Source organism: Trachinotus anak, unplaced genomic scaffold (genome assembly GCF_046630095.1).
Source record: "Trachinotus anak isolate AG129_WGS33_773 ecotype Australia unplaced genomic scaffold, CSIRO_AGI_Tana_v1 ptg000012l, whole genome shotgun sequence".
NCBI classification, from domain to species: Eukaryota; Metazoa; Chordata; class Actinopteri; order Carangiformes; family Carangidae; genus Trachinotus; species Trachinotus anak.
The window spans coordinates 2,674,065-2,701,787 of record NW_027273863.1 but is presented as its reverse complement, the minus strand read 5'-3'; the positions used below and the strand labels follow the sequence as shown (position 1 = coordinate 2,701,787).

At 42.7% G+C, this 27,723-nt stretch overlaps 2 protein-coding genes across 2 annotated transcripts; both read left to right on the top strand.

Moving 5' to 3' along the window:
- Positions 1-2,794: 2,794 nt before the first annotated feature.
- exoc3 (exocyst complex component 3) lies at positions 2,795-15,357 on the top strand. The gene is made up of 16 exons (XM_071491011.1): positions 2,795-2,936; positions 4,422-4,619; positions 4,957-5,176; positions 5,952-6,124; positions 7,523-7,735; positions 9,339-9,517; positions 9,604-9,720; positions 10,389-10,506; positions 10,787-10,912; positions 11,390-11,490; positions 11,775-11,885; positions 12,096-12,237; positions 13,730-13,852; positions 13,943-14,104; positions 14,353-14,474; positions 14,962-15,357. The coding sequence occupies exons 1-16, from the start codon at positions 2,928-2,930 to the stop codon at positions 15,164-15,166; spliced, it is 2,319 nt and encodes a 772-aa protein (XP_071347112.1). The 5' UTR covers positions 2,795-2,927; the 3' UTR covers positions 15,167-15,357.
- A 1,459-nt stretch (positions 15,358-16,816) lies between these two features.
- Positions 16,817-26,408, top strand: LOC139628877 (dnaJ homolog subfamily B member 6-like). Its single transcript, XM_071491012.1, has 8 exons — positions 16,817-16,997; positions 18,565-18,671; positions 19,958-20,067; positions 20,156-20,221; positions 22,534-22,644; positions 22,743-22,889; positions 22,969-23,176; positions 25,506-26,408. The coding sequence occupies exons 2-8, from the start codon at positions 18,607-18,609 to the stop codon at positions 25,609-25,611; spliced, it is 813 nt and encodes a 270-aa protein (XP_071347113.1). The 5' UTR covers positions 16,817-16,997; positions 18,565-18,606; the 3' UTR covers positions 25,612-26,408.
- Positions 26,409-27,723: the final 1,315 nt, after the last annotated feature.

The following is a 27,723-nucleotide window of genomic DNA, read 5'->3' as shown; positions in this document are numbered from 1 at the left end:
TGATGATTAAAACCAGAGGACCTGAGGATTCTCAAGGGCTCATAAGATAAAAGCAAATCTGACAGATAAGTAGGACTAAGACCATTAAGAGCTTTGTAAACCAGTAAAAGGGCCTTAAAATCAATCCTGAAGGACACGGGCAGATTTTATATTTGAAGTTATGTGTGCTCTCTTTCTGGTCTTCATCAGCAGCAGTGTGCAGCTGAGTCTGTAATAACTGTAACTGAGCTATTTTTTTTTTTAGGACGGCCAGAGAGTAGAGCATTACAGTAATCTATTCTGCTGGAAATAAAAGCATGGATTAGTGTCTCTGTGTTGGCTTGGGAGAGAAATAGTTGCACTCTGCCATTGTTCTTCAGATGATAAAATGTTGTTTTAGTTATTGTCCTAATGTGTGGTTCAAGGTTAAGATCAGAGTCAAATAAAACACCAAGGTTTTTCACATGCTGACTGAGTTTTAGTGCAAGTGCTTGAAGTTTGTCATTGAGTTTCTCTCTCTGATCCTCAGGACTGATAACTAAGACCTCTGTTTTGTCCTCTGCCATCCATGACTTAATATCTAAAATACAGTTAAAAAATCTTCACGCTGATCTTGAGACTGCATGAGTGATAATAAGTTTAATTCAAATGATAATGATTTGAATTCAAATGAACACTTAGTAGCTTTATCTGAGCTCTTCAAATCACTAGCATTTACCAGAACCTAATATCTGCTGGTGACAACACTAAACAAAATATCTCAAGTTCAAACTTGAAAAAAACTACTTCATATTGGCTAAACATGTTCAAAATGAATAAAAAATAAAATATCAGAAAGTATTAACAATACAGTATGGCAACAAAGAAGCATATCTCTGAAGACATTGTCCCATGAAATGATCTCAGCACTGGAACCAAGGCTTGTAATTCCTGGAGATATCATCTTAATAGAAATTGAAATACTGGCATTTACATGAATAATTGGTAAAACAGACTTTACTAAATAATTTGAAGTGTCACTGGAAATGTAACCAGCAGTGACTGCACTATAGATATAAAATAAAATACTCATGTCAGCTTTGTCTCCTCACCATCATCTACATCAGCTTCTCCACAGTGGAAACAAAGCTTTGTCAGATCATCTGTCAAATCAAAATTAGAAAAACTTTCCATTGCATTCCTATAATGCTTGTGGCAATGGCTCTGGCTTTTGCTGTGGCTGTGGCTGTTGGTGGTGCTGGGGTCATTGATATAGCTGTTGATTTTCTTTTTGGGATTTAATTCTGTGGGGTGTTCAGCGTTGTTGTTCTGGGGACATGGCTGTTGGTGTTGCTTTGGCCGTGGCTGTTGGTAGTGCTGGAGGTGGGGCTCTTCCTGGTGCTGGGGCCGTGGGTGTTTCTGGGCCCTGGATGTTGGTGGTGTCAGGGTTGTTAATGTTGCTGGGGTTGTGGTTGTTGGTGGTACTGGTGCTGGGGCCATGGCTATACGTGGTGCCGGGGATGTTGGTGTAAACTGCATGTCAGACTGTAGGTCTGTGCTCTTCTTGTCAATGGCAACTATTTTAAAAGAACCAGTCCAGTTACTCTCCAGTTTCCACCCTTTTTTTGTGGGCTTCAAACATTTTTCCGCAGTACCCAGTCTCCTACATGAAAACATGCCTGTTTTGCAGATTTGGGCATCTTATTTATTTTGAGCTGCTGTTACATTTTCACATACAAGACTGGAGTCCTGCCTTTTAATGGCCTCCAACACAACAAGAGCATTCTCCATGATGTTGTCAATCTATAAAATATAGTTTTAATTGTTTCATTATTTCTGAGTTGACCCATTAGACTCTATGTAATATTGAGACAAACCTATCTATATTTTGACTAACTGTACAATCTCAAATCATTGCTGATAACTATAACAGTAATTGAAAAAGTACTGATATTTCTCTGAACGCTGGTTTACAGGTTTGCACAGTGTCCTGAAAAGTATGATCACATAAAGAGATAGTCCTCCTTGCTTCAAATAGCATTAGCATTAACTGAATTGTTTTTAATTAATTGTGTTTTATTATTGTCCATATTATTTATTACCCATTTTATCTATTATTTATATTTCATTAAATTAATTCATGTTTTATCATTCAGTGGTGCTGGGGCAGTACTAGACAAGCTAGTTAATGAGGCTGGGTCTGTGCTTGGTAGGACAAGGTGGACCCACTCAGGACTGTGGTGGAGAAATACAAGCACTGTAAACTGCAGCCGCATCTCGGACAACACCAACCACCCTCTCCACAGCATCCTTAAAGGCCAGAGAAGCAGCAACAGCAGCAGCCAACATCTCATCTCTCTGCTGCAGGACTGAGAGGTTCAGGAAATCCTCTGTTCCCACTGTCATCAGACTGTTCAGCACCTCAGACAAAATCAGTGGATCATGACACAGACTTACATCTTAACTGAACACATTAATAAGATATAATCTATCAAGTCTGATATATCTGGCTGATTTTGTAGTACCCTCTGGGCAGCTACGATCTGCTATGTAATCGAGAAGTCTACTTCTTTGTGATTTATTTAAGAAAAGTTTGCTTTTCCACTGTTTCTACACTTGAACGATGTCTCCTTAAAGATCTCCAATACATGCAAATCTGCAAATACCTAAACTGGCCTTAACGGAGGGGTTGTTCAGTTCAGTGAGCTCCTGTAGGTAGAGGTCGTTCTCTGAACCTCATATGTGTGTGTGTGTGTGTGTGTGTGTGTGTGTGTGTAAAACCAGAGGAAGGCAGTCACGCAACACAATCGAGGCCAACTGCCGAAGAGAGAGGAGAAGAAGAAGCAGAAGCAGCTGTTACTGGGCGGAGCTCGAAGCAGGAAGTGGAGCCACAATAACACAACTCGGCTACAAATATTAATGTTAGATTTGTAGACATGTATTTCATCTTCACCACGTTTATCCCTTAAATGCCTCTGGTAAGAATATTTCTCGGGTTTGTATAATTACCTTGTTTCACAGGCAGTAGGACAGCGTCAGCCCTCTCATGTACGGTGTTAGCTTAGCTTATGCTATTATGTTTATTGAGCCTGGAGATTGAAGTTAATTTACAGGGTTGCCTAATGTTTTTGTTCGACATGTTGTGTGTCACAGTTAACTGTCGCTGCCATTACTTTACACTGTACTAACGTTACTCGATGCTACATTGACACCAGTGGAACCGTGGAACTGACAGCTGAGGACATACACGGGCTGTGTCACATCTGTCCCTCTGCGCTGTCTGGTCTGTCCAGTATCTGGTTGTGTCCTGTTATGATAGGAATTAAACATCCTCTTCACCTTCATCATGAAGATGGAGAACCACACCTCGGAAGAAACACTGTAGGGCTTTGAGTGATGTTTATTTGTTTTAAAACCACTTCTCCATGCAATTGCTCTGATGTTCATTATTGAAACTGTTGTCCAGCCGCATGATTGACTAGCTGTTAATTGGCTCACATCACAGCTGTAAAATGTTGACTAATTAACTTGATGTGACTGTGGTTTTAACCTTTGAACAGCCACATGAAATAGATTTTACTGCGCCACAATGTCTATGTAGAGAGAACAAAGAACAACCAGTCTGACAGCAGTGTTTCTCGTATGCTGATTTACAATATCGCAATATCACCACAACACTGACCACCACATTGAGATATATATATATATATATATATATATATATATATATATATATATATATATATATGTATAATTTTTTTATTTATTTATTTTTTACTAAATCAAATGGGTTCATTGTAGAGCTACACACTGATTCACTCAGCCCCTCCTTCCCTTACTGTCTTTCAGTCACATAGTAGGAGCTACAGTCACTTTTTGCAAAGTGAAAAAGTTTTATGTGTTGTATTGGGCTTTCAAAGTAATTTCAACAGGTAAAAGGGATTGTGTGGGCTAGAAACAGTCTAATACAATCATCAGTGAAAGCAAGTTATTTTGAGAAAAGTGCATTTAATATGTGGTATTGGCTCTTTAAAGATAGAGGGATAACTGCAGATTATGTCTTTATTTTATATATAACCTCTATGCTAATTACAGCCTTGTTTCCAAATATAAACTAGGATATTAGCCATACTAAACACAGATAAACATCGGGAACAGTGTTGCCTATAACCATGTAAATTTCAAGCCTGATTAAGCTATAAACTGCGTGAATTACAGCTGTAAATGTACGCAAACTGGGTAATACAGCTTTGACAGGCTGCACACTCCTGTGGACTCTCTGTGTGCTTGTCATTCAGGTTGCACTGAATTGCTGAATATTGAGGTATTGTATTCACTTTCATAAACATTTTTCCAGATCTATTGTTTTTTTCTATTAGTGTGACGGTATATAATATAAATTAAGTATGGTTTCAGTTGTTGGTATTAATGAGACAGACTGTATTTTTCTCTTTCATCAACAGCCTTTGCATGAAGCCTTTGGACACGACTGGTACTGTAAATCATTGAGAAACACTATGGAGGAGACGAGTCGGGAGGCGGTCGCCACGGCAGTGCAGCGTGTGGCGGGAATGCTGCAGAGGTCGGACCAGCTGGACAAAGTGGAGCAGTACAGAAGAAGAGAGGCTCGCAAAAAGGCCTCTGTGGAAGCCAGGCTGAAGGTGACGTGTTAGCAGACAGGCTGGTTCAGTGTAACCTGTTCTTCTCAGCAACAACTGCTCTGTCAGTAAAATGTCGACCAGCTAAAACCCAAAGTTCAAAGTTTAAAATGACAGTTGTTTGGTTAGAGAGCCTCAGTATTTGTACTTGATTACAGATTAGTGCTTTAATGTACAGTGACATAGTATACAGTCAGCTGCTCTAATGTAATGTGACACATAGTAAGACAGCACTCATCATGTGCCATGTTGTTATTAATGGACACAAATATTGATAAAAATACTAACCTCAGTAATTAACAGTAATACCCGTCTCTTGACGACCTCTGATGTTCTTCAGGCAGCCATCCAGTCCCAGCTGGATGGCGTTCGCACTGGACTGACCCAGCTGCACAGCGCCCTGCTGGACGTCAAAGACATCCAAAGCTCATTGGCTGATGTGAATAACGACTGGAGGCAGAGCATCAACACCATCGAGAACCTGAAGGATGTCAAGGATGCTGTAGTTCAGCACAGTCAACTGGCCTCCGCTGTGGAAAACCTTAAAAACATTTTCTCTGGTGAGTTCAGTTCACACCGTGTGTCCAATCACAGACAAACTACTGTTACCGTAGAGCAGGGGTGTCAAACTCAAATACACAGTGGGCCAAAATTTAAAACTTGGGCAAAGTCGCGGGCCAACATTGATATTTATTGAAAAAATCTTCCTCCAGATATAGCAATGAACCTTTTCATATGGACCCAAACAAGTTTTGCTTAAACATTGAATATGGAACAAGCAAAGCTTAATACTATACAATATATAACTTAATATTGCACACATGCAAAATCGAATTTCAAATTAAAAAAAAAACATCAATGGCATTCATTTCTTAAATAAAATTTAAATAAAAATTGTATGCCTCTTTTTTTATTTGCAGCTTTCTGATTTAGATTTCAACAGTAACCTTTTTCCACAGGCTAATAATAAATTAAAAAATAAAATAACAACAATAAATCAATTAACTAATAATAATGTTACTCCTGTTTTCTGCCTTTCTTTTCACCATTTTTGGGAGGGGTAGCACGGTGCCAGTAGTAGCATGAGGTCGTAGTAGTATTAGCGATACATGCGCTGTATAATACCGGCGGACCAGCTCTAGTAGTCATTGGGTACTGTCTCCTGGGCCAGATATAATTACACTGCGGGCCAAATTTGACACCTATGCCATAGAGACAGCTCAGGTTCAGACAGGTCATGATGTCGACGCTGTCCATGGCGTTTTCACTCAGACTCCTTGTGGTGAGTCTTCTTCTCCTCCTCTGCTCTGTGTGTCTTTGTCACTGTGTGTACAGTCCCAGAGATTGTGGCCGAGACGCGGCAGCTCATAGAGCAGGCGGAGCTGCTGCAGGCCCACAGGAAGCTGATGGAGCTGGAGTGTTCACGGGACGACCTCATGTACGAGCAGTACCGTATGGACAGCAAGAACGCCAGCGACATGAATCTCATCTCCATCTACTTTGAAGATGTAAGTAAAGTGTTGTAACACAACTGAATATCAAACATATCATCACCATCGTTAGGGAAGCATCAACCTGACTTTATCTGTCCTCAGGTAGCAGTAAAAAATGAGACTCTGCCTTCAATCCTACCATCAATAATTCAACACTTCCTGCTCACATGTTTCACATTAAAAGTCTTCTGCCTTCTTCATAGACTTAGTGTGGACAGATTTAGCACTGCCCCCAGCCAAAGATTTTCCTGGTCAACTGGTGGTCGTTAGTTCAAACCATTAGTTGACTAGTTGTTGCATGTTAAGCTGAGAAAGGTGTAGCATTGCTAACACTGAGCTACATTAGAGAAGTACAAAACTGTAACAATGAGCCTTAAACACAAAAAACACCAGCAAAATCAGTAATGACTCTGAATGTGTTAGCAAGTGGCTAACGTTAGGCTGCTATGTTTGAAGTGATAAGTCATGTTTGAGGTCGATGAATCATAGGTGGATGTTTGCCGGCAGGATTTGTTGACAGAGTCCCTCTTGATGTGTGTGTGTCAGACAAAACAGATTTTAAGGAAGTTGTTGCTGCACTTCATCATTCTACATCTCCATGTCCTGTTTAGTATTTTATTTATTCATTATAAATGTGTCCAGTTGTCAGACATCTGTCTGTGATGACTGTGAAGTTAAATTTTTTTTCTCCTGTGTTCAACAGACCAATCAAAACTCAGTCGACTATTAGGAGCAGCTTCCATTGATGATAACTCAACGATCCAAAAGTAGAAACATGTAGAAATAATAACTGAATAAAAACAGTGTTAGTGTTAGAAGAGAAGGGGTTTTCAGTTTGGTGGTGAGGATGACGTGACTGTTGTTGTTCTAATGAAATTATTGCTGTGGAAAAGTACATTATCCTGAATTTGCTATGTCAGGAAAAGTAAATCCCACACAACATTTTTCTACCCAACCTTTATTAGCAGCCTTAATTTGTTCGCGCTTTACATTGACTCTTTACCAGCTTCAGGTTTGAGGTATATTATATTGAATTTATGAAGTTGCATAAAAACAAACTTCCACCTCAGTTAATCTTTTACCTGTATCCTGACGTGAGTGCAGATACTGAAACCTGATGGCTGTCCCATCAGTGTGTCTGGATGTGATGTATGAACGTGTGTGAATGGCTGAATGTGGCATGTATTATAAAGCCCTTTGAGTGGTCTCTAAGACTAGAAAAGCTCTGTGTGAGTGCAGGTCACCTGGTCTAAGACAAAGCTTTATACACAAACTGGTAAAGTGTTTGCATGTCGACATTGTCCCATTTCAAAATATCCACTTATTTGCAAACAGTGAGCCTCATTATTGTGTAGTTGTATTGTGGACTTGTTGTGCTCAGTCTTCATTCTGGTGCTGTTCTCCTTCCTCCAGGTTCAGGGGCTGTCAGATGAGCTGGCCAAACAGTTGTGGATGGTACTGCAGAGGTCCATGGTAACAGTGCGTCGTGACCCCACCATGCTGGTGTCAGTGGTTCGCATCATTGAGCGGGAGGAGAAGATCGACCGGCGCATGGTCGACCGTAAGAAGCAGACTGGGTTCATCCCGCCGGGGCGACCCAAACGGTGGAAGGACAAGATGTTCGATGTACGAGGAGAGATCTGAGGGATACTCTTTTAAATTATGAAGAAGTTTAGAGTTTGACTTAAGTTGATTATTTCTTCTTACTCTTTAATTTGGCTTCTAACATATCTACTTGTTTTCATTCATCATCATCATCATCATCATCATCATCATCACCATCACCATCTACTTCTGATTCATCTAACTCTCCTTCCTCTTCTTCTGTGACCCTTCATCTTCATCTGACTCATCCTGTTATTTTGATTCTTCTTCCTTATTCAAACCTTCTTCCCTTTTATCTTTCATTCTTTTCCTCCTCTTTATTCAACTATTCTTCCTCTTGTGTTCTAACTACATCTTCTTCTTTTTCTTCTTCTTCTTCTTCTTCTTCTTCTTCTTCTTCTTCTTCTTCTTCTTCTTCTCCTTCTTCTTCTGAAGTTCTGACTCTTTTAATTTTCCCTCTCACACTCCTGCCTGGCTGGCATCCAGTGTTGATTTTATATTTATCTTCTCTTTCTTCCTTTATTTTATTTGAAACATCACTTGATTTTTACACAGAAGTCTTGTCTGGCAGGTCTGGTCTCAAATGGTCTCTACTCAAATATCCAGACTATATGGAGGCTGATTCAAAGTAATGTCTCCTGGTAGGAGTGAGAGGCTTTGGTCTCACAGTGGAACATGTTGTTGACTGAATTTCACTGTCATTTTGTAGTGAGGCCTCTAGTAGTCGGCCAAGTTTTGATTGGTCTGATACAGTAACTGCATCCCAGTATGTCGGGCAGGAAATCAAAGTGTGGATCATTTTAAGGGGATAGGGGTGATCCCAGTGTGAACTCTGAAGGCAAACACTCACCTGCTGTTTGTCAACCTGAAACATAGCTTTTCATCTGAAACATGTTAGTAGCCTAATGTTACAATTGTGTATTTCTCTGTCATGTAGCTCAGTGTTAGAAATATTACTTCTTTCTCAGCCCTAAAATATATGTTTAAATAATGAAATCAATATCAGAAAAGGCTGATGACTTGTTGACGGTCTTGGTTTAAAAACACACAATCTAGAAGCTTAAATTACTGATGACATGAATGAAAGTTCAGTGACAGTGACGTGATCCACTATAAAGAAGATGTCTCACTCTGTTGGATTTGTTGGAACTAAAGAAACACTCAGTTCATTTGTGGTTGTACAGTGGTGTTACAGAAGGGGGCTTATTCCCTCACACACAATCCTTGACAAGTACTGGCGGCAGTGTGAAAACAGCACAGCTCATCACTAAGCTGAATGAACTTATTTAATAATTAGTCACAGCTGGTGTCACCAGCCACGTCTGTTATCTGAGCCAATGACAGCAATGCTCAGTGCAGAGATGAGGAGCTGATGTTTTCTTCACTGCTTTGGTAACAATTATTAACATCAGAGCTGAGTGAACCTGTGCATCTTTACAACCTCAGCGTCCGAACTCACTCACCTCTGCACCCAGTTCATTTGTCACTGTCTTATGCAGCAGGAGGCCGGCTGTCTCAGAGGAGAGGAGCTGCCACATGATCCAAACCCAGCAGCAGACAGCTGTGAAGAAGAGGTTATCTCCTCTGAGCCGATCCTGACGTCTTTGATCTGTTTCTGCTGCAGGTGTTGGAGGGAACAGTCAGCACCCGCATTGAGGGTACCCAGGCCCTGACGAGAGAGGCTGATAAGATGTGGCTGGTTCGTCTTCTGGAAATAACCAGGAAATATGTTCTGGATGATCTGATCGTTGTCAAGAACCTCATGGTGCAGTGCTTCCCCCCACACTACAACACTTTCAACAGGTAACACGTACCAGACTGAATTTATGTGTTAAACACATGTTCAGGTGCAGTAAGTGTTGTCTCACAGGTGTGTTTGTGTGTTCCAGGTTCTTCAGTCTCTACCACAATGCTGTGTCCACTCGAGTCAAAGAACTGGCAGCTGAGGACTTGGAGGCAAATGAGATTGTGTCCCTGCTGACATGGGTCCTCAACACATATAAGAGGTAAACACACACACACACACTTTGACAAACTCTGGAGAGAAAAAGGTTTGTCACAGTGGTGGGGCTCGTTCATTTCTACTCTGTACTGTCACAGTTCATTTAGTGGAGTTAAGTGTATTTTCACAGTGGAGTCTGTTCAAACTCTTGATTTGTGACATCTCCATGGTAACCTCTGTCACGTGTTAGCTCCACCTCAGTGTGTATACATCAGTGCTGAATCCTCAAACATGAAAAATCAAAATCAGACAGAACTCCACTGACGTGTCGGAGAGACGCCTCCATGAGCATGTAATTGCCAGCATGGGTCAATTTCTGCACCTGGTGACAACTGACATGTTGTTTACCGTCATCATCAGTTCGTCTGCATTTACTGCAGTGATTCAGCTGCAGTAAGATGCTGTTTTTAGTTTGATTTCCCTGCTGAGTCACAGGCTCTGTCCACACTGACACGTTTTAGTTTTAAACTCGTCTCTTCATCTCAGTTTCCTCCTCTGTCCAATCTCCTCCAGAGTCTTCAGCCCCTCAAACAGACTTTCAGAAACGAATACTGATGTAGACACCCATGGTGGCTCCTGATTGGCTCTTATCAGCACAAACCAGTATGTTACAGTGTGTGTGTGTGTGTGTGTGTGTGTGTGTGTGTGTGTGTGTGTCTCTGTGTGTGTCAGTGTGGAGATGATGGGCCATCCAGAGCTCCGGGCAGAGTGTGATATCAACCAGCTGGAGTCTCTGCTGCCTCAGGATGTGGTGGACGACCTTCTTAGCAAATACGTCCAAACTTTCACAGTAAGCTCCACACACAAGGACAGAGATGTTCAAGTTATTACACACACTACACCTGCTGGTGGAACCGCACATAATTCAACTGAGCGAGCACTGACAGTATACCTTCCCCTCACAGCCCCACCCCCAGCCTCACACCTTCCTCTGCACACAGCTATAAACTGTCAAATCTACATTCACATCAGCAAAATGCTAACATGAGGAATTTAACCAGGCTACGGTGGCACAGACACAGTGTTAGAAACCATCTTTGTGTTAACTGTGTGTGTGTGTGTGTGTTCAGTCCAATATAACAGGCTGGTTGCGGAAGGCTCTGGAGACAGATAAGAAGGACTGGCAGAAAGAGACAGAGCCTGAGGCTGACCAGGACGGATACTACCAGACCACACTGCCCGCCATCGTGTTTCAGGTACCCCACACACATTTTCAGTGGGCTGAAGGTTGGACCTGATCTGTCTCGTCAGACCAGGCCAGTGTGAACTGATATTTCCCTCAGGAGTGTGTGGAGACCAAACCAGAGCTAAAGGGAGTGACTGCATCCTCACATGGAGACCAGTGAATGAATCTTAATGTTGCTCTGAGTCTGCAGGGTGTTTTCTACCATGTTGGTGATAATAAGTCAGGGGTCTGTTTAAAGCTGGTCTCTGCTTCCCCTGTTAAAAAAGAACTTAGAGCAGGTTTGTTTATAAGATGAGATCTGAAGAACCAAGGATCCAGATTTGCATCGAGTCTGAGCTCATGTAAATCAGGTGCAGTACTTGTGTTTCAGTTTGAATACATCTGAACATTTAGCCACTGTGACATATGGTCAGTGAGAGGTTTTGCTTTCTGATGTGTGTGGTAAAAATGTTTCCCTCTCCTCTCTATTTGAATGTGTCTCCGTCAGATGTTTGAGCAGAACCTGCAGGTTGCTGCACAGATCGATGGAGATTTCAAAGAGCAGGTTCTGAAGCTGTGTCTGAAGCAGATGAACTCTTTCCTCATCAGGTAGCTCTTCTCTCTTGACTTTCTTTCTTTGAGATCAAGGTTATTTGAATAAAGGTTTTTAGATGTTTGGGATTCACTCCATCATCACCACCAGGCCACAGACTCAGTGAAGAAACAATCAAAGTCTATTTAAAGTTCACGTCAAACCCAGACTGCTCACAGTTGTGTTCTGCCTACATCCAGAACTAAATCAAATATTGTTTCTATGGAAACCTAACGTGTGTGTGTGTGTGTGTGTGTGTGTGTGTGTGTGCGCGTGTGTGTGCGCGTGCGTGCGCGCGCAGGTACAGGGAGGAGGCAGTGCTCTACAAAGAGGATCACCTGAGAGACAGACAGCTGCCTCAGTGTTACGTTCAGTACATGATCGCCATCATCAACAACTGCCAGACTTTCAAGTGAGAAAGATTTAGTTTCTGTGTTTTTCAGAGGTGACACATGTGAATAAAAATCAGTGTGTGTCAATGAGAAATGCCAATAGGAATTAAATAATCCTGCAATAAAACTCATTTTATATTTTAAACTTATTCCCATGATGATGATTCATTTCATGTTGTCTTCAGTATTAATGTTGTTGTGATGCCTGATGTTCTCCTGTGTTTCCTCAGAGAGTCCATCAACAGTCTGAAGAGGAAGTACTCTCAGTCCTCGGAGTCCACTGACAGTGACGCCGCCATCGAGAGGACGCTCAACGAGGTGGCCAAGGAGGGGTGTCAGTTCCTGCTGGACGAAGTCTTCCTCGACCTGGAGGTAGGAGGGGCTCCTCTGTTCTGAACAGTTTAAAGGCTGTTTGTTGTGTTTGTAGCAAAGTCTTCCTTCTGTTTTAAAAACTGTTGATAATTTTTATAAAATACATGTGAATCAGACAAAGATTTAATTTTGCTGAAGTGATGGGAAAAAAAATACACATACTACACATACTCTCACTCTGTTACCTGGTCAGACAGATTTGTGTGAACTGTGAGGTTGTGAGGTTACCTCTGCTGTGACTCTGTCATCACCTCAGTACAACTGAGATTAATTTAATTTGGTTTGTGCTACAGAACAGCAACATCATGTCACAATGGACAGTTTCTTACTGTGGATTATTTACCTGTTGTGGACAATTTCATTGAAAACTAAAGGATGTATGGTAGGAGTTTTTTTATTTACCAGTTAAATCCCTCTGAGGTTAGCCAGGTTGGCCAAGACAGCAGCATCACAAGTTCCCAGGACAATACAACAACAGACACACAAATAAACAATACTGAAAAGCAGGTCACACTGGATAAAGGCTCAAATAAGCCAAAAACAGAGATAGTAAAAAATCGTTCAGAGTTCAGTCTCTGATACAAAGTTCCTTAATGAAACTAAAACAAGTGGCTGCAGCAGAAACCAGGACAGATCTGGGTCCTGTGGTCTGAGGTGATGCAGGTTATGAAGCTGCAGGTGATAATCAGTGATCACAATGTCAGATGCTTCAGACAAATCAATAAATAAAGCTGAACAGCTCAGCTTCTTGTCCAAAGCTTCAACCATATCAGCCCTCAGTGCAGTAACAGACAACAAGGCTGACAACAGGCCTGTAATTATTTAAAGAGGAAGGAACTGAACTGACATCCACACTTTAACAGTCTCATCTGTGTCAAAGGTAAGATTATAAATGTAAGAGGTCTGCAGTGACCTGTAGATAAGGTGTCCTTATGTCACACAGTCAGACGCACACTGACAAAATCCAACAAAGTGAGTCTGTCAGACACAGCAGCTGAGTTCACTCTGATGCACGATGCAGAACAGGTAAAGATGTAATTGATCTCCAGCATGTTCTGGGGTCATTAACACCATTAGTGGAGGCACAGAACTAATACTCTAACTAATACTGCAGCCCAGGATTTGTTCCTTTTATTCTGCGCATGACACAAAAGTGAACCATTGATCATTTCAGCCTTTTATTTTATACTTTAAAAGTGCAGGCTTATCTAAAATACTAAATAAGGACATTTACCATACAGCTTCTACCTCATCAATGCAGGAAATTTTGTTTGAATCAAAAGTCTTCATTCCATTTGATAATGAGTCCAGGTTTGTTTTTAGAGAGCACAGTGGTCTGAAATCATTCACAGACGCAGTAACTGCAGAGTGTTTATGTGGATCACCAGTCAAAACAACATCATCAGTGCTTTCACATTAATGGTTTTCATATTAATTTCACATATTTGTTTCTCAGTCACAGTGTGTCTAACTTACTAATGTGCATCGACAGCATCACCTGAATGAGCTGTTGACCAGGAAGTGGCTGACCGGCTCTCATGCTGTGGACACGATCTGTGTCACGGTGGAGGACTACTTCAACGACTTCAACAAGATCAAGAAACCCTTCAACCAGGTAGGAGCGCCATTTGTCCGCAGCGTAAAGGGTTAATGACTTCCTGTGAAACCTGAGATGTTGATGAGGTGCTGGCTGTGCTGTGTGCAGGAGATGACAAGCGAGGCCCTGCGCAGGGTGGTGGTGGAGTACATTAAAGCGGTGATGCAGAAGAGGATCACCTTTAAAAACGCTGATGAGAGGAGGGAGGGAGCAGAGAGGATGATCAAAGAGGCTGATCAGTTCAAGTTCCTCTTCAGAAAACTGGCTGCTGTGAGTTCACACGTCACAGTTTCTCTGCACCGCAACATCTCTCACATTCAGTTCACACACTACAGGTGTAACCAGGTGTAACGAACCTGTCAGAGCCGTAGTAACACTCTCTGCTACAGAGCAGTTCTCTGTGGACGACTGCAGCTGCTGCTCTCACTGCTCAGCCAGTGTAGACCTTATGGTAATGAAAGGAACACCTGTTCAGGTTGGAGGGGCGGGGTCTAAGCTCAGCTGATTGTCGTGTGCAGGGTGAAGACACTGACCGGCTCTGCGGCGCCATCGCCGCCATAGCAGAAGTGTTTAAGCTGACTGACCCCACACTGCTGTTCCTGGAGGTCACCACTCTGGTGTCCAAGTATCCTGACATCAGGTACACACACACACACACACACCCCTGGATGATACTCAGAGTATGAGGCCAATGTTATAACTATATTATTATTATTATTATTATTATTATTATTATTATTATTATTATTATTATTATAAAGTTTTTTTATCAACAGAAAAAAAATTAAAGCTCATTTATGTAGGATCTGAACACATCTGACTCCCAGTGTTGGTATCAAAAAATGACCTGTGTGTGCTGCCACTCTGACACATGAACATCGTTGCTTTGAAACCATCCATTTGTCCCTGCAGTGTACCAGAGCCCTAAACTGGCACATCTAAATGGAATGCAGCCACTAATAATGATTATAATGACACTGACTCTTACAGGTGTCCTGGAGGAGTTTTTACGGAAATGTTAAACTCTGATCAGGTGGTAATCACAGAGCAGGTTGACGCCACATTAGCTAAACGCTACTAACATTTTTGTTTTGTATTTTTTTTTTTGTCCTTCCTGGTCTCCGTAGGGAGGAGCACATCCAGGCGCTGCTGGCGGTGCGTGGTGATGCCAGCAGGGAAATGCGCCAGATGATCATTGGGACTCTCAGTGAGAACAAAGTGTCCTACTCTGGTGTCACACAGCCCATCTTCAAAGACATCACCGTGCCCACCATCACCATGACCACCATGACCACCATGACCTCCATGGCAACTGCAAAGCTGCTCAAATGAAGCCAGTCACCAAGATACCATTTCCACCTTCAGCACCTTCAAACACGATAACACAAACTTCTTTTTCCAGACACTTTATTAATTGTTTGACACAACCTGCTGTGTTTTCTGTCCCAGCCTTTATTTTTCATTTCCATCCTGATCCATGTCTGCTTCAACAAAATAATAAAACTGTAGTTTTAAAAATTGGCTTTGGTCTGATTCCCCATTAGAGGTGAAGGCATCACAGGGGCTGGTTTCCTGCTTTTTTTTTTCTTCTCTGTTTTTCATCTTACACAACACTAAATGCATCACAGTAGGTTACATTAAATGCACGTAACACAACATTGAACGTGTTTATCTGAATTTCAAATAATATTTTTATAGTATTTAATAGTATTTTTAAATGTCAGTATGCCGTGATACCAGAAACTCCACAGCTACACTGATGGTGGGGATGACAGAGTGAGCTGCAGCTCTGAAAGCTTTAAAAACACAATCACAGACCGAAACATCTCATACGGAGGCTCCGACACTTTGACAGACTTTCACCAGTTTGCAGGGCGGCTAGCAGCTCACTCTCCCTCCACTGTGTGTGTGTGTGTGTGTGTGTGTGTGTGTGTGTGTGTGTGTGTGTGTGTGTGTGTGTGTGTGTGTGTGTGTGTGTGTGTGTGTGTGTGTTCTAAGTGCAGAGGTGACATCGCTCCCTGCAGTTGTGTGTCCTGAGTCCGAACAGAAAGACAAACTCGACTGGCGGTGGAAAAGAAGTGTATCGGCTTTTGATAGCGCGTTTACCCGCTATTTCATGAGAGGATGAAGTGGAACTATCCCTCTGGTCATGAAAAGAAGGGAAATGTCATGAGTGAATAGCTAATTATCTATTCATACATTATTCTCTAATTACTAATAACACCACACCTTTGGTATTGCAGCCTCTAGGAAAGACACATTTTGGGAGGGAAGGCTCAGCTAACCAGCAATAACACTGAGCAGGAGAACCACTGATGCTGGTACATTTCATACCTTTATGCCGTTACAGCTTTAGGGGCGGGGTATGCTAAGTGGGGTCCAAGTGCGTCACCAGTACCCCGTTTAGGCCCCGCCCGAAAAAACGCAGTTTAACATATAACTGCACAATTCAGTACCACACAAGTTTCACATGTTTCACACGTTTTCAGGAATAGTTCTCCAACATATATATTGATTTCATAAACAAATCTGTGAATTTGCTTTACAGGATCTTTAATGTTGTCAAACTGTCATTAGAATAGACTTTGCTGTGGTTATTTCAACAAGATACAGATGATGAAAAAATAATGTGTAATTTATATAGACATCCTAAATGAATGTGCTGTATCTGTAAATACACAGTAGATAATTTGCTTTACATCACAGCAGAATGGTGACTGTTCTTCACTGTATCATCAGTCCACATTCAAATGTGTAACAGCTGTTCTCCAAGCTGCTGAACCTGTGTGTGTTATCAAACTGAGGAGGGACAGGATCCTCCTGCCTGTAATAGCATCTTTTAGTTTTTAAATTTTCTTTATTTAAAACTGTAACAGCCTTAGCTTTCATCATTTCAGTGTCAATGAGCTGACAGGATGCTGTTTCCTGTCTCCGTTGCCGGATGTGTCCACCTGGTGGGGGTAGTGTCGCTGTGAGCTGTATTAACCGACAGTAAACAGTCGCAGGGTGAAGAAGAAGAGAAGCAAGAGGCTGCGTCCGATCTGAGAAGCTGCTGACCGCTGAACATGAAAAAACCTGTGTAGCTTCTCTCACAGCCTCAGTCTCAAACTGTCTGTCAGTCCTGCACATCTGCTGAGGCCCCGGACAGTCGCGCCTGAAGCGGGTAAGAATTTGATAGCGCAGCTAATATGGCTAATGTTGTTTACTGCTAAGCTAGCGCTCTGAGCAGCTTGTGTTAGGTTCGCTTAAAACGAGCAGCTAACAGCGGCTACCACCACGAACAATACCACTTCACCGGGAATTACCGGACACCACTGTATGTTAAAGCTGTGCTGTGAGTAACCCCCGTTAACGGCACCGTCCCCGGCTCCTTCTCTTCATCACTGTTAACCAGGTAGCAGCAGCCATTCAGGGTCACAGAAATAAACAAGCTAGCGTCACGCAGGCAGCCGAGGCGGGGTGTACGGAGGTCGGGTTAGATGGTGGCCGCACAGGTGTCACACATTTTAATAAGCCTCACATGGGTCAAGATAACGAGTGAGTGGTGATAATCCAGGACAAAGAGCCGGTTCAGCTGCTGTGCAGCAGCACTGAGCTCCACCACAGTTATTGTGGTCGGTGGAGCAGAGCTGCTCCACAGCAGCTGGAGAAAATCCATGTGACTGCTGGAGGCACAGAGGCAACACACTGCTGCCTCTGTCTGAGAGTGGTACACATCTGAAGGTACAGCACTGACTGCACGGGAGTGTTGGCTACATGCCTTAAACTGCGTAAAAATAACTTAACATCCATGATAATGAGCTGTCGTTATGTAGATCAGAGTGTATCTGCATTAACAACAGGGTTAATACTGTGACTTTGATCTTGATATGGTGAATGTATAAGGAGTGGACAGGACTCCACAGAATGTAAATCATTTCTAAATTTATAAACAATATAGAGACAGTGTGACCAGTGTGCAGCAGTTAAGTTTGTACACAGACAGTGATTGACACACGTAACTACAATGTGTGTCTGTGGGATTGTTTTTATAAGTTAATAATGGTAAAACAAACTCAGTTACTAATCAGAAAAGTCATAGCATCATCTACAAAATGTTCTGCGTGATATCAGGACAATGACTAAATCATCAAATGGCTTATTTGGTTGTTGAATGTCCTCATTGTCCACTTGAGACAGAGGTCCACCTCCGTCCTTCCAGCTGCTGCTGCTGCTGCTGCTTCAGACCAGTTCAGACTAACTCAGTGAACCAGAGGCTCCTCTGTGTACCAGCAGCTACAGAGGAGCCTTTGTTAAACACACAACCATGTGCACCTCTGTCTCTGCACATTAAAATGAAACAATGTGAGCAGAGAGGGGAGAGCATCACCTTGTGGTTAAACAGCTCACAGACACAAGGAGACGCTGCTTTACTTCACTTTATCATGTGTGATCTCACATTTTCTATTCTCTGATCGAATGGTACTCACCCATACAGCCAGTTATTGTATTCTCCAAATTTATTGAACCTCATTTTAGCTCTGCACTATTCATATATTGATATTTATGATGGTACACTGTATGTCATTACAAAGACTGATGATCACCTGTGATCAGACACAGGTAAATCATGTTCTGGAGCTGCTCTGACTCTGGACACTGACCAGAGAGGCTCATGGCGCTGACATCAGTGACTCATCTAACACAGCTGTTTGTGTAACTACAGTCAGCGACCATCTTTGTTTTTCCAGGTTCATCCAGCTCGTTGAGGTTTCTCCCTTCATCCACTCATCATGGTGGACTACTACCAGGTCTTAGGAGTACGGAGAGATGCTTCTGCAGACGACATAAAGAAAGCGTGAGTTCATAAAGTTTTGAAGTTCATATTGTCAGCCGTGATGCTCTGACACATCTGCACAGAGAAGCTGTCACCTCGTCTCTGTCAGCTGGACAGCGAGCGACTTACTCTCATCTTCACCTTCAAACACAGCTTCATTAACACCTGAACTGCTGAGTGAACTCAAACAAGCAGAGAGTGAAAACACAAATGTGTAAAATCAGAACAAGCTAGAGTGTGTTAGCACCCCCCCCCCGTTCTTGTTCTGTGCTCATTAATAGCAGCTGTTATGATCAACAGGAACCTACACTGAGCATCGTCACATTTTCAGCTTGTTCCTAAATAAACACAGTTGGCTTTGCTGTGAGTGACACCGTTGTCAGTGATGGAGCTAATTCTGAATATAACTGAGATAATTACGAAGACAGTGTTTATTCTGATTTCAGATTAGAATCAGGTTTATTGACAAGCTTTGGTTCCTGACAGTGAACCCAGTTAGAAGAAAAAATGAATGAAATTCTTAATGAAATATTTACAATGAAAATGTGAAAAATATTATAAAAAAATCCAAATATAGTACAAATCTGTACAATGTACAATATGAATTTAGGAATGTGTAATAGTACAATACCGTAGTTACAGTATGAAAAACAAGAATGTTAATGAGAAATGTGCAAATAGTTATGGGGGGGGTGCCAGTTAAACGCTGATCTGTTACCTGAGATTGTTATACTCCTGACCCCTGGTGTTACTGGTAGTAACTCTGTGTGTGTGTGTGTGCACGTGTTCTCCTTGCAGCTCTTTATTCAGCAGCTCACTTTCATTGATTCTTCGTGATATTTAAAACTCATCAGTTACAAAAAAATAAATAAATAAATAAATAAATATCTTGTAGTGTGAGCAGCTCTGCTAACAGAGTCTCACTAACCTCTGCGATACGTCGCATTTCCCCAGGCTCCTTCACAATAAAAGCCACGCTGTGGTTCAACATTTGAACCTTCAGTCAGAGGAGCAGCAGGAAATGTTGGTTTTGTATCAGCTGACAGACAATACAGGCTTCAGTCACAGGGAGATAAAGTCTCAGACTGTCCCACAGGAGACAGGACACACTTATTATCGTTATTATAAAACTGTTTAATTCAACAGTAAAAACACATTCAACAACAGCATCAAAGAAATACTATGATCAATGAAAAGATGAGAAAATTGTAATAAAGAAACAATGAGCTGCGTGTTTTCTGTTCCTCTTGTCACTGCAGCAGGATAAAGTGTGTAAACACAGTATTTTGTGTGTTTTCCTCGTGCAGCTACAGAAAGCTGGCTCTGAGGTGGCACCCCGACAAAAACCCAGAGAACAAGGAGGAGGCCGAGAAGAAATTCAAGGAGCTGTCAGAGGCGTATGAAGTCCTGTCGGATGGTTTGTATCTGAGTCACACACAGTTGTTCACGGAGGGAAACTAACAGCAACAGCAGAGCAGTTCAAACAACTCTCTTTCCTCCTGCAGCCAACAAGAGGAGCATATATGATCGTTACGGCAAAGAGGGGCTGACAGGGAGCAACGGAGGAAGAGGTAAAGCTATTAGACTCACAGGACCCTGACCTTTACTGTGTGTGTTTGAACATGTGCATCAAACATGACGCTGCACTGAGGAATGACTCATTTCGACTCCAGCTGTGGAGAGTCTAACACGTGTCACTGCTCAGTGATGGGTCACACACAGAAGCACGTTTTCCTCTGTCAGGATGCTAACATTGACCTCAGGTGTCAGCAGGTTGGCTTCACTTTTAACTCCAGGGCTTGAAATTAGTGAGGTTTTGTTCTTACACAGCCGTCTAACTCACACTGAATAGTCTAGGTTGAACTGTTAGTCTCACAACAGACTAGTCTAGTCCATCTGAGGTGAGGGATCCCTTTGTCAGACTTCAGAGGAGGGTCAGGCCATATGTAAAATTTTCCAACAGGTCACCGTCAGTCCAGCAACCGCTTGCAGATATATTTGCGCAATCAGTGAATGCAATCATGGAAGAGCAAACAAAAAAAACCCAAATCACCTGTTTGGGATTATTTTGGTTTTAAACCTGACACAACCACCAAACCATTGGACTTAAACAAAGCAGTTAGCCGTCTTTGTAAACGTGTAGTGCCAGCAAAAGATTCTAACACTACCAGTCTGCATGAGCATTTGTGAATCCACCATCTTGCTGAGATGTAGAGACAGGGCGAGCAGCTGTCCGAGTCTACTTGGAAAAAAAGTCTGATGCCGTCAGATGAAGAAGCCTCCACTTTACACAGGTGAGGATAACATGCTGTCAGATGATCAGGGTGCACAACCGCACATACAGTTTTTGGTGTAGTTCTCAGATGTGATTTATGAATTAACTTTTCTGCACCAATCAATCAGACAGCAGCCTATAAAGACAGAAATCAGTGCTACAAGAATGTGCATAATATGACTCCAACTGTCACTTCCTATTACACTGTGAATTGTGTTTTTACAGGTGAACTATTTGCTGAGTTGAATTCTGAAGGAGTCAGATCCTTAAATTAGCAAAATAAAATGACCAAAATCACCCAAAAAACCAACCAGTGATGGACTCAGCCAGTCAGTGATAAATTTGTCCAGTCACCCAGCCACACTTCAGAGGTCATGTCATGAGGCTCTGGACAAAAACAGCAGCAACACAGAAGAACATCATTAAGGCTCTGTGTTGACAAAGAGTCCATTCAGGACACGTCCACATCACTTCTGACAGTTCAACAGCAGACAAAAAGGTTTTACTTAGTCCCTTAATTAATCCAGGGAGTGTTTCAGTGTAACATTCAATAAGCCAATCAGAGCAGCATTTCCCAGGCCCTTTAAAAGCCAGATGAGTTGCACCTTGGTGGATTCTAATAGTGACTTTACCGGGTAGACAGAAAGAAAGAGCCGTTCACAGCTGAGGGATCAGCGTGCACTTCTGCACCCTCAGCACAAGCTGGTGCACGGACTGTATGGGCGTGTCCATGTGGTCATACCTGATGTATGCAGAGGTGTGAGGGGTTAAAGTGCAGCCTGGTGTAAGGTAACAGTGAACAGCTGTGTGTAGCGGCTCTGTGCTGTGAACAGTCATAGTGGCGTCAGGACACACCTGAACTTAAAGGATGGACACGTGTGTATTTGCTATTTAATCAAACGGGAAAACGACAACTGTGTCGGTCTGAAACCAGCTAAGACACGTGTGTTTCACTTTACACCATGTGTAAGAGAAAGACTTAACTACAGTGGCCCTGAGGGCTCAACACAGTGCAACTGAAGAAAACACAAACACATTCAGAAAACAGCTTCATCAGTTTGACAACACATGAGCTGCAGATACTCACTACACAACCAAATACACAAACACACTGCAGATTACATGTGTTATAAAACATCCATGGAAGTGTGTCCCAGCAGGTCCATCACTGTTTCGTGTCCCCTGGAAACACTTCTGTTGTGTAGTGAGTATGTTCAGCTCATGTGTTGTCAAACTGATGATGTTTTCTGAAGCTGCAGTGAGTCAAACCCTCTGGCCACCGTAGTTAAAACAGATGTGAAAACCTCAACAACCAGTGTACAGTCTTTACTGAATGTCAGTGTCTGTAGCTGTCAGGCATAACCAGAGAGAGGAGCAGAGGAAAACATCTGGATTCTGTCTGCCTCCTGATCTGAATGCTGTCACTCACATCTGGCTCAGTGTGTGTTTTACAGCATGAGTCTGGGAACACAAGAGGTGTGATCAGGTGATTAGGGAGTGTGTGTCCATGTAGACAGGAGGCTGCAGTGGTGAACCTAAACACTGACTCAGTCTGGTTTCAGTGCAGGTTCAGTGTTGACCTGAGTTTTCTTTGACGTGATGTTTCAGGGAGCCACTTCCACAACGGAGACCATTTCCACGAACAGTTCACATTCCGCAACCCAGAGGACGTCTTCAGGGAATTCTTCGGGGGCAGGGACCCGTTTGCAGACTTGTTTGGTGAGTGGAGCAGGTTCAGGTTGTGAAGCTGCAGCATCACTGACTCCGTCTGTACCGGCCTGAAGCATCACATCTGTCTCCTCCTCCTGTCCTCTCAGGTCCAGACCCTTTTAGTGACGACCCTTTTTTCGGCAGCGGCCGGCAGCACCAGAGTCGGGGGAGTCGCAGCCGGACAGGTGGCTCCTTCTTCGGAGGCTTTGTTGGTTTTCCTCCCTTTGGTGCTGGATTCTCACCTTTTGACCCAGGTAAGAAGCGCAGCACTGACGGGACAGGTGTTTTGTGCTGACATGGACACTGATTCTCTCTCTGTCCTCTTCTTCACAGGCTTTGGTTCTTTTGGCTCCATGAGCACCATGGGTCATATGGGTCACATGGGTCACATGACAACAATGGGCAGTCTGGGAGGTGGAGGCTTCACCTCTTTCTCTTCCACCTCCTTTGGGGGGGGAGGAGGTGGAGGAGGCATGGGCAACTTCCGCTCCGTGTCCACTTCCACCAAGATCATCAACGGCAGGAAGATCACCACTAAAAGGTAGAGACTGACTGACGGGAGAGGGGCAGGGGTCAGAGGTCAGGCGTTGGTGGTTTGGTCTCTGGCTCCTCCAGCTCACATGTCAAAGCGTCTGAGTTGCGCACACACACACAGTGAACAGGTGAAAACTTAAAGCTGCTCCACCTGGTGTCACTTTAACTGCACACGATTGGTGAAACCAACCATCCATAATCCAGCCAATCAGGACCAGATGTGCACAGATGTGTTGATATTTGACTGTTTTCTGTATCCAGTAGCATCTTTGTTGAGCAGCTGGTCCACAGCCACAACCACTGAATGAGCCCAGGATCAAAGGAGGTTTTCCTGGCTCCCATTAAAGTTGTTTACCTGACGTGAGGCTGTGTGAGGGTCTGATTCACTGTCAGGGTTTCACCTGCAGTAGATTCAGTTCAGAGGAGCTGTGGGCGGAGTCAGCTGAGGAAAACGTCCACAGAAAAACACTGATATCAGTTGAAGTGTTCACTTTATTCTGAATATTTTCACCACTTCATCTCATGCTCGTGCGTAGGAATATGGTAGTTCAGTGGTTGAAAAAATGTAGTTCCAAAGGAAAGTGCTGTTTGACAGTGAGGTATTTTCTTTAGTTGCATGTTTTCACTTCCTGTCCCAGTAAATCCCTCAGTCCTGAGGGATTTACTGGGCTTGTAGTGTGATTTATAGGGTTGTGAACGATAAACCGATGCGACCGGATATTCGGTTCAACAAGTGAGAGATACGGCTGCATCGGTAGCAGCCTCCTCAATCGATACGAATTATCAATGAATTCCTAGATGAATCGGTTATAGAGTCATGGATCGGGTATCGCGAGACTTTGAATCGGTTGGCGGCATTACACACGCGCCAGTTCTCTAAAACAATGTGAGAGCTGAGGCTGCCCGCGAAACGCCATAGCTGCCTAGCATGTATTAGCATGAGTGATAAACAAGGGATGACCATAGATGTATTATAAGACCTGGATACAGCGCCGCCACTCAGCCTTGCAGCCAATTTGTCTAGTGGCCACTCGTGGTATTGCAGTGAAAAATCCCCCTGTGGCCCAAAAAGTATTTTTCCATAGACGGCAGTAGTAAAAGAGAGGCCTGTAAAACTGTTAACAGGACACCTCCAGCTGTGCACACAGCCAAATATCAGTCTTTCTAATGTATATTTTTAAGCCATTGGGTTTTAATCTGTGTAAAAGTTTTTCAAAGACGTCGCTACTGTGTACGTCCACGGTCCCGCTGTGTCTCGGGAACGAGCATGGTTGCTAGGTTACTGCTAGCGTCGTCAGGACGAGAACAAGTTAGTGTGAAAAGTGAATAAACAGAACAAAAGGCGAGTTTTCTTCTACACACATCAAGCTTCATTGTGGTTTTTTTTTTGTTTTTTAGCCGCATTTATTCGTCACTTCTTACACTTTTTTCAGGAATGTTGTTTTTAATCGATATATTCGCCGCATAAGTGGATTCACTAAGACGCTGTTATGATTTTTCATAACTTCCTCAGTAACAGTTTTCTTCAGGTATTTTAATTTAAGTCATTGAGCTTCTATGTGATAGTTTCTGTGATGTGTGAGCAGCAGTGTCTCATCCTGACTGCAGGTCACCACCTGTCATCCGCTCACAACAACCGCCTTTTTATTTAATAGATTATTTAATGACCTTCACTGTGTCAGCGGGTTCAAACTATAACTGACTCCGGCCTGTAACCTGGTTATCGTTCTTACACTGTATGGAATCGATTCGTATCGAATCGGTCTGTAATAAAAGGATATCGTTTTTGAATTGAATCATAACCTGTGTATCTAGATTCATATCGAATCATTTATCACAGAGAGATGTGCAACCCTAGTGATTTAGCTCTGAGCTCTTCTACAGAAGCCTTTCCTCTGACAGAGTTAGTGACAGTTTGTAGAAACACAACGAGGCTGTAAAGGTGGACTGGTGAGGAGATCGGTTTTCATGTTGGACTGATGACGTTGAACGTCCCCGACAACCTCTGTCGTCTCATTTAGACACTTGTTATCAACCGGCCTTTTTTTAACAGATGGAGAAGCTTTAGGAAATCAGGACTGAGGGATTTACTGACGGATTTGATGTCAGAGAATCAAACCTGAAAATGTCTTGAGCTGCTGTTAAACACAGACCTGATTTCAGTCATCAAGCAGAAACACAGAGACTTCAGGAGCAGGGATAGGAAGTGATAACATGCAACTCTGAGACTACAGAGGTTGTCGGGGACGTTAAACGTCATCATGCTGAACTTGTGTCTGTGTCAGTGCAGTCTAGTCTAAACCCTGGTGTCCTTCCTCTCCTCCCTGTGGCGGCAGGATCGTGGAGAACGGTCAGGAGCGGGTGGAGGTGGAGGAGGACGGGCAGCTGCGGTCACTAACCATTAACGGGAAGGAGCAGCTGCTGCGACTGGAACACAAGTGAAGAGCTGGACGTCGTCTGCTGGAGAAGTGTTACCTCAGCACAAACAGACCAACAAACTTGAGCTTGAAACAGGAGGAAAAAAGCAGGTGTAATGATAGTGCTCTACTATTGTCTGGATGTACATATTTAGGTTGTGTTTCTCCCCCGTGTTCTCTCCCTGCTGTTCACCATCAGTCCCATCAGAGGATCTGGACGCAGACTTTTCTATGCATTTTGTTCCTGTACTTCTGAATTGGAGCTGTCATTATATTTTGGCTCAGGGTGGTGTTATTGTTTCAGTGTTTGGGACCACAGTATTGTTCTTATGTATATGACCAGACCCCCCCCCCCCCCCCACTTTCTTCTTCCTGTACTTTCTGTTTGCACTCCACTGTGTCACGCCATTGCAAAACAGCGTTCAGAAAACTAAACATAACTTTTGTTTTTCACCTTCATAGATTTAAAAAAAAAAAAAAAAAGAAAAAGATGAATTTGATTTTAAGGATCAGAGGAACTGAAGCATCTCCCCGTCTCTGTTTACTGCTTGTCTAACTTCCTCTTAGTAATGATTCTTTTTTTATTAAAAAATACGATGCTGGTAGGATGAGTTATGCAATTTTATATGTTCTAATACCATTGTGTTTCTGTTTATTTAATTATGCATGTACACCTGTTGATGTTGAGTCTTAATGTTAAAGCTGCATTATGATGCACAGATAATGGAAGGCATTCTATAAATGATATATGGATAGAGAAGGAATTTTGTGTACTTTGTAAACCAATAAATCTGAGCTTCATCCTGTTTTCAGGATGCTGAAGTCTTGGCTGGTCTCCCTAACTCCAACTCCTTCAGGTATCATCACAGGTCACATAGGTTTCACTTTGTCATATTTCTTAGAAATGTCTATTGAATCAAGGCTTTGACTGATATTTGATCATATCAAATATCAAAAAAAAAAAAAAACAGTCTAGACAGTCTGTCCTGCAGAGTCTGACCCTCATTTTACTGCACACTGAACGTTGACATGAAAAATAAACTTTCACCTGCTGTGTAGTGGCAGGTTAAACAAGTCTTAAAATGCGCTGAAGTCATGAATCTAAAAATATAAATCTTATAACAATCTTTCAAAAATCTTAAAGGTCCAGTTTCCTGTTGTTAGCTGACAGGAGTGGTACCTGGTGTGGTCTTCTGCTGCTGTCATCTGCATCAAGGTTCCACATGTTGTGCATTCAGAGATGCTCCTCTGCAGACCTTGGTTGAATTGAGTGGTTATTTGTGTTACTGTTGCCTTCCTATCAGTTCGAAGCAGCATGGCTGTTCTCCTCTGACCTCTGGCATCAACAAGGCATTTTCTCCCAGAGAACTGCAGCTCACTGGATATTTTCTCTTTTTCAGACTATCCTCTGTAAACACTAGAGATGGTTGTGCTGGCACCAACAACCATGCCACGTTCAGAGTCACTTAAATCACCTTTCTTCCTCATTCTGATGCTTGGTGTGAACTTCAGCAGGTCGTCTTGACCATGTCTATAGGTCTAAATGCATTGAGTTGCTGCCATGTGATTGGCTGATTAGATATTTGCATTAACAAGCAGTTGAACAAGTGTACCTAATAAAGTGGCACTTCCTCTACTGCCACTGAGTGGCAGTAGAGGAAGGCAGTGTGACATCACTCAGTCACATTCACCTGTTCTCCACCTTCGATCAGAGAAGAGAAGAGACCTACTGATCCATTAACTGTCTGAATGTGATCATTAATAAGTGATCAATAAGTCATCAAACAGACCAGCACCTGCTCTGTTCTGGGGATGTTTTCATGTGGGTGTACATTTATACTTATACAATCTCCCCTTAGGCTTAAAGGCGGGGTCGGGCTCAGAGAAAGGGGCGGGGCTGACTGATTGACTGTCACTGGCTGAGAAACCTGTCAATCAGGACATATGTAAGAGTTGTTTTTTTAATGTATCATGATATTATTGATCAATGCAGGTCTTGGTTCAGCTGCTGTTCAGTATGTGACACATGTTAATACAAAGTTAAATCAACAGGAAGAAAAACGTCCTTTAATCTTTCCTTCATTCATTCAGTTATTATGGAACAAAAGAAACTAGATACAGTCACAGTAGAGTCTGT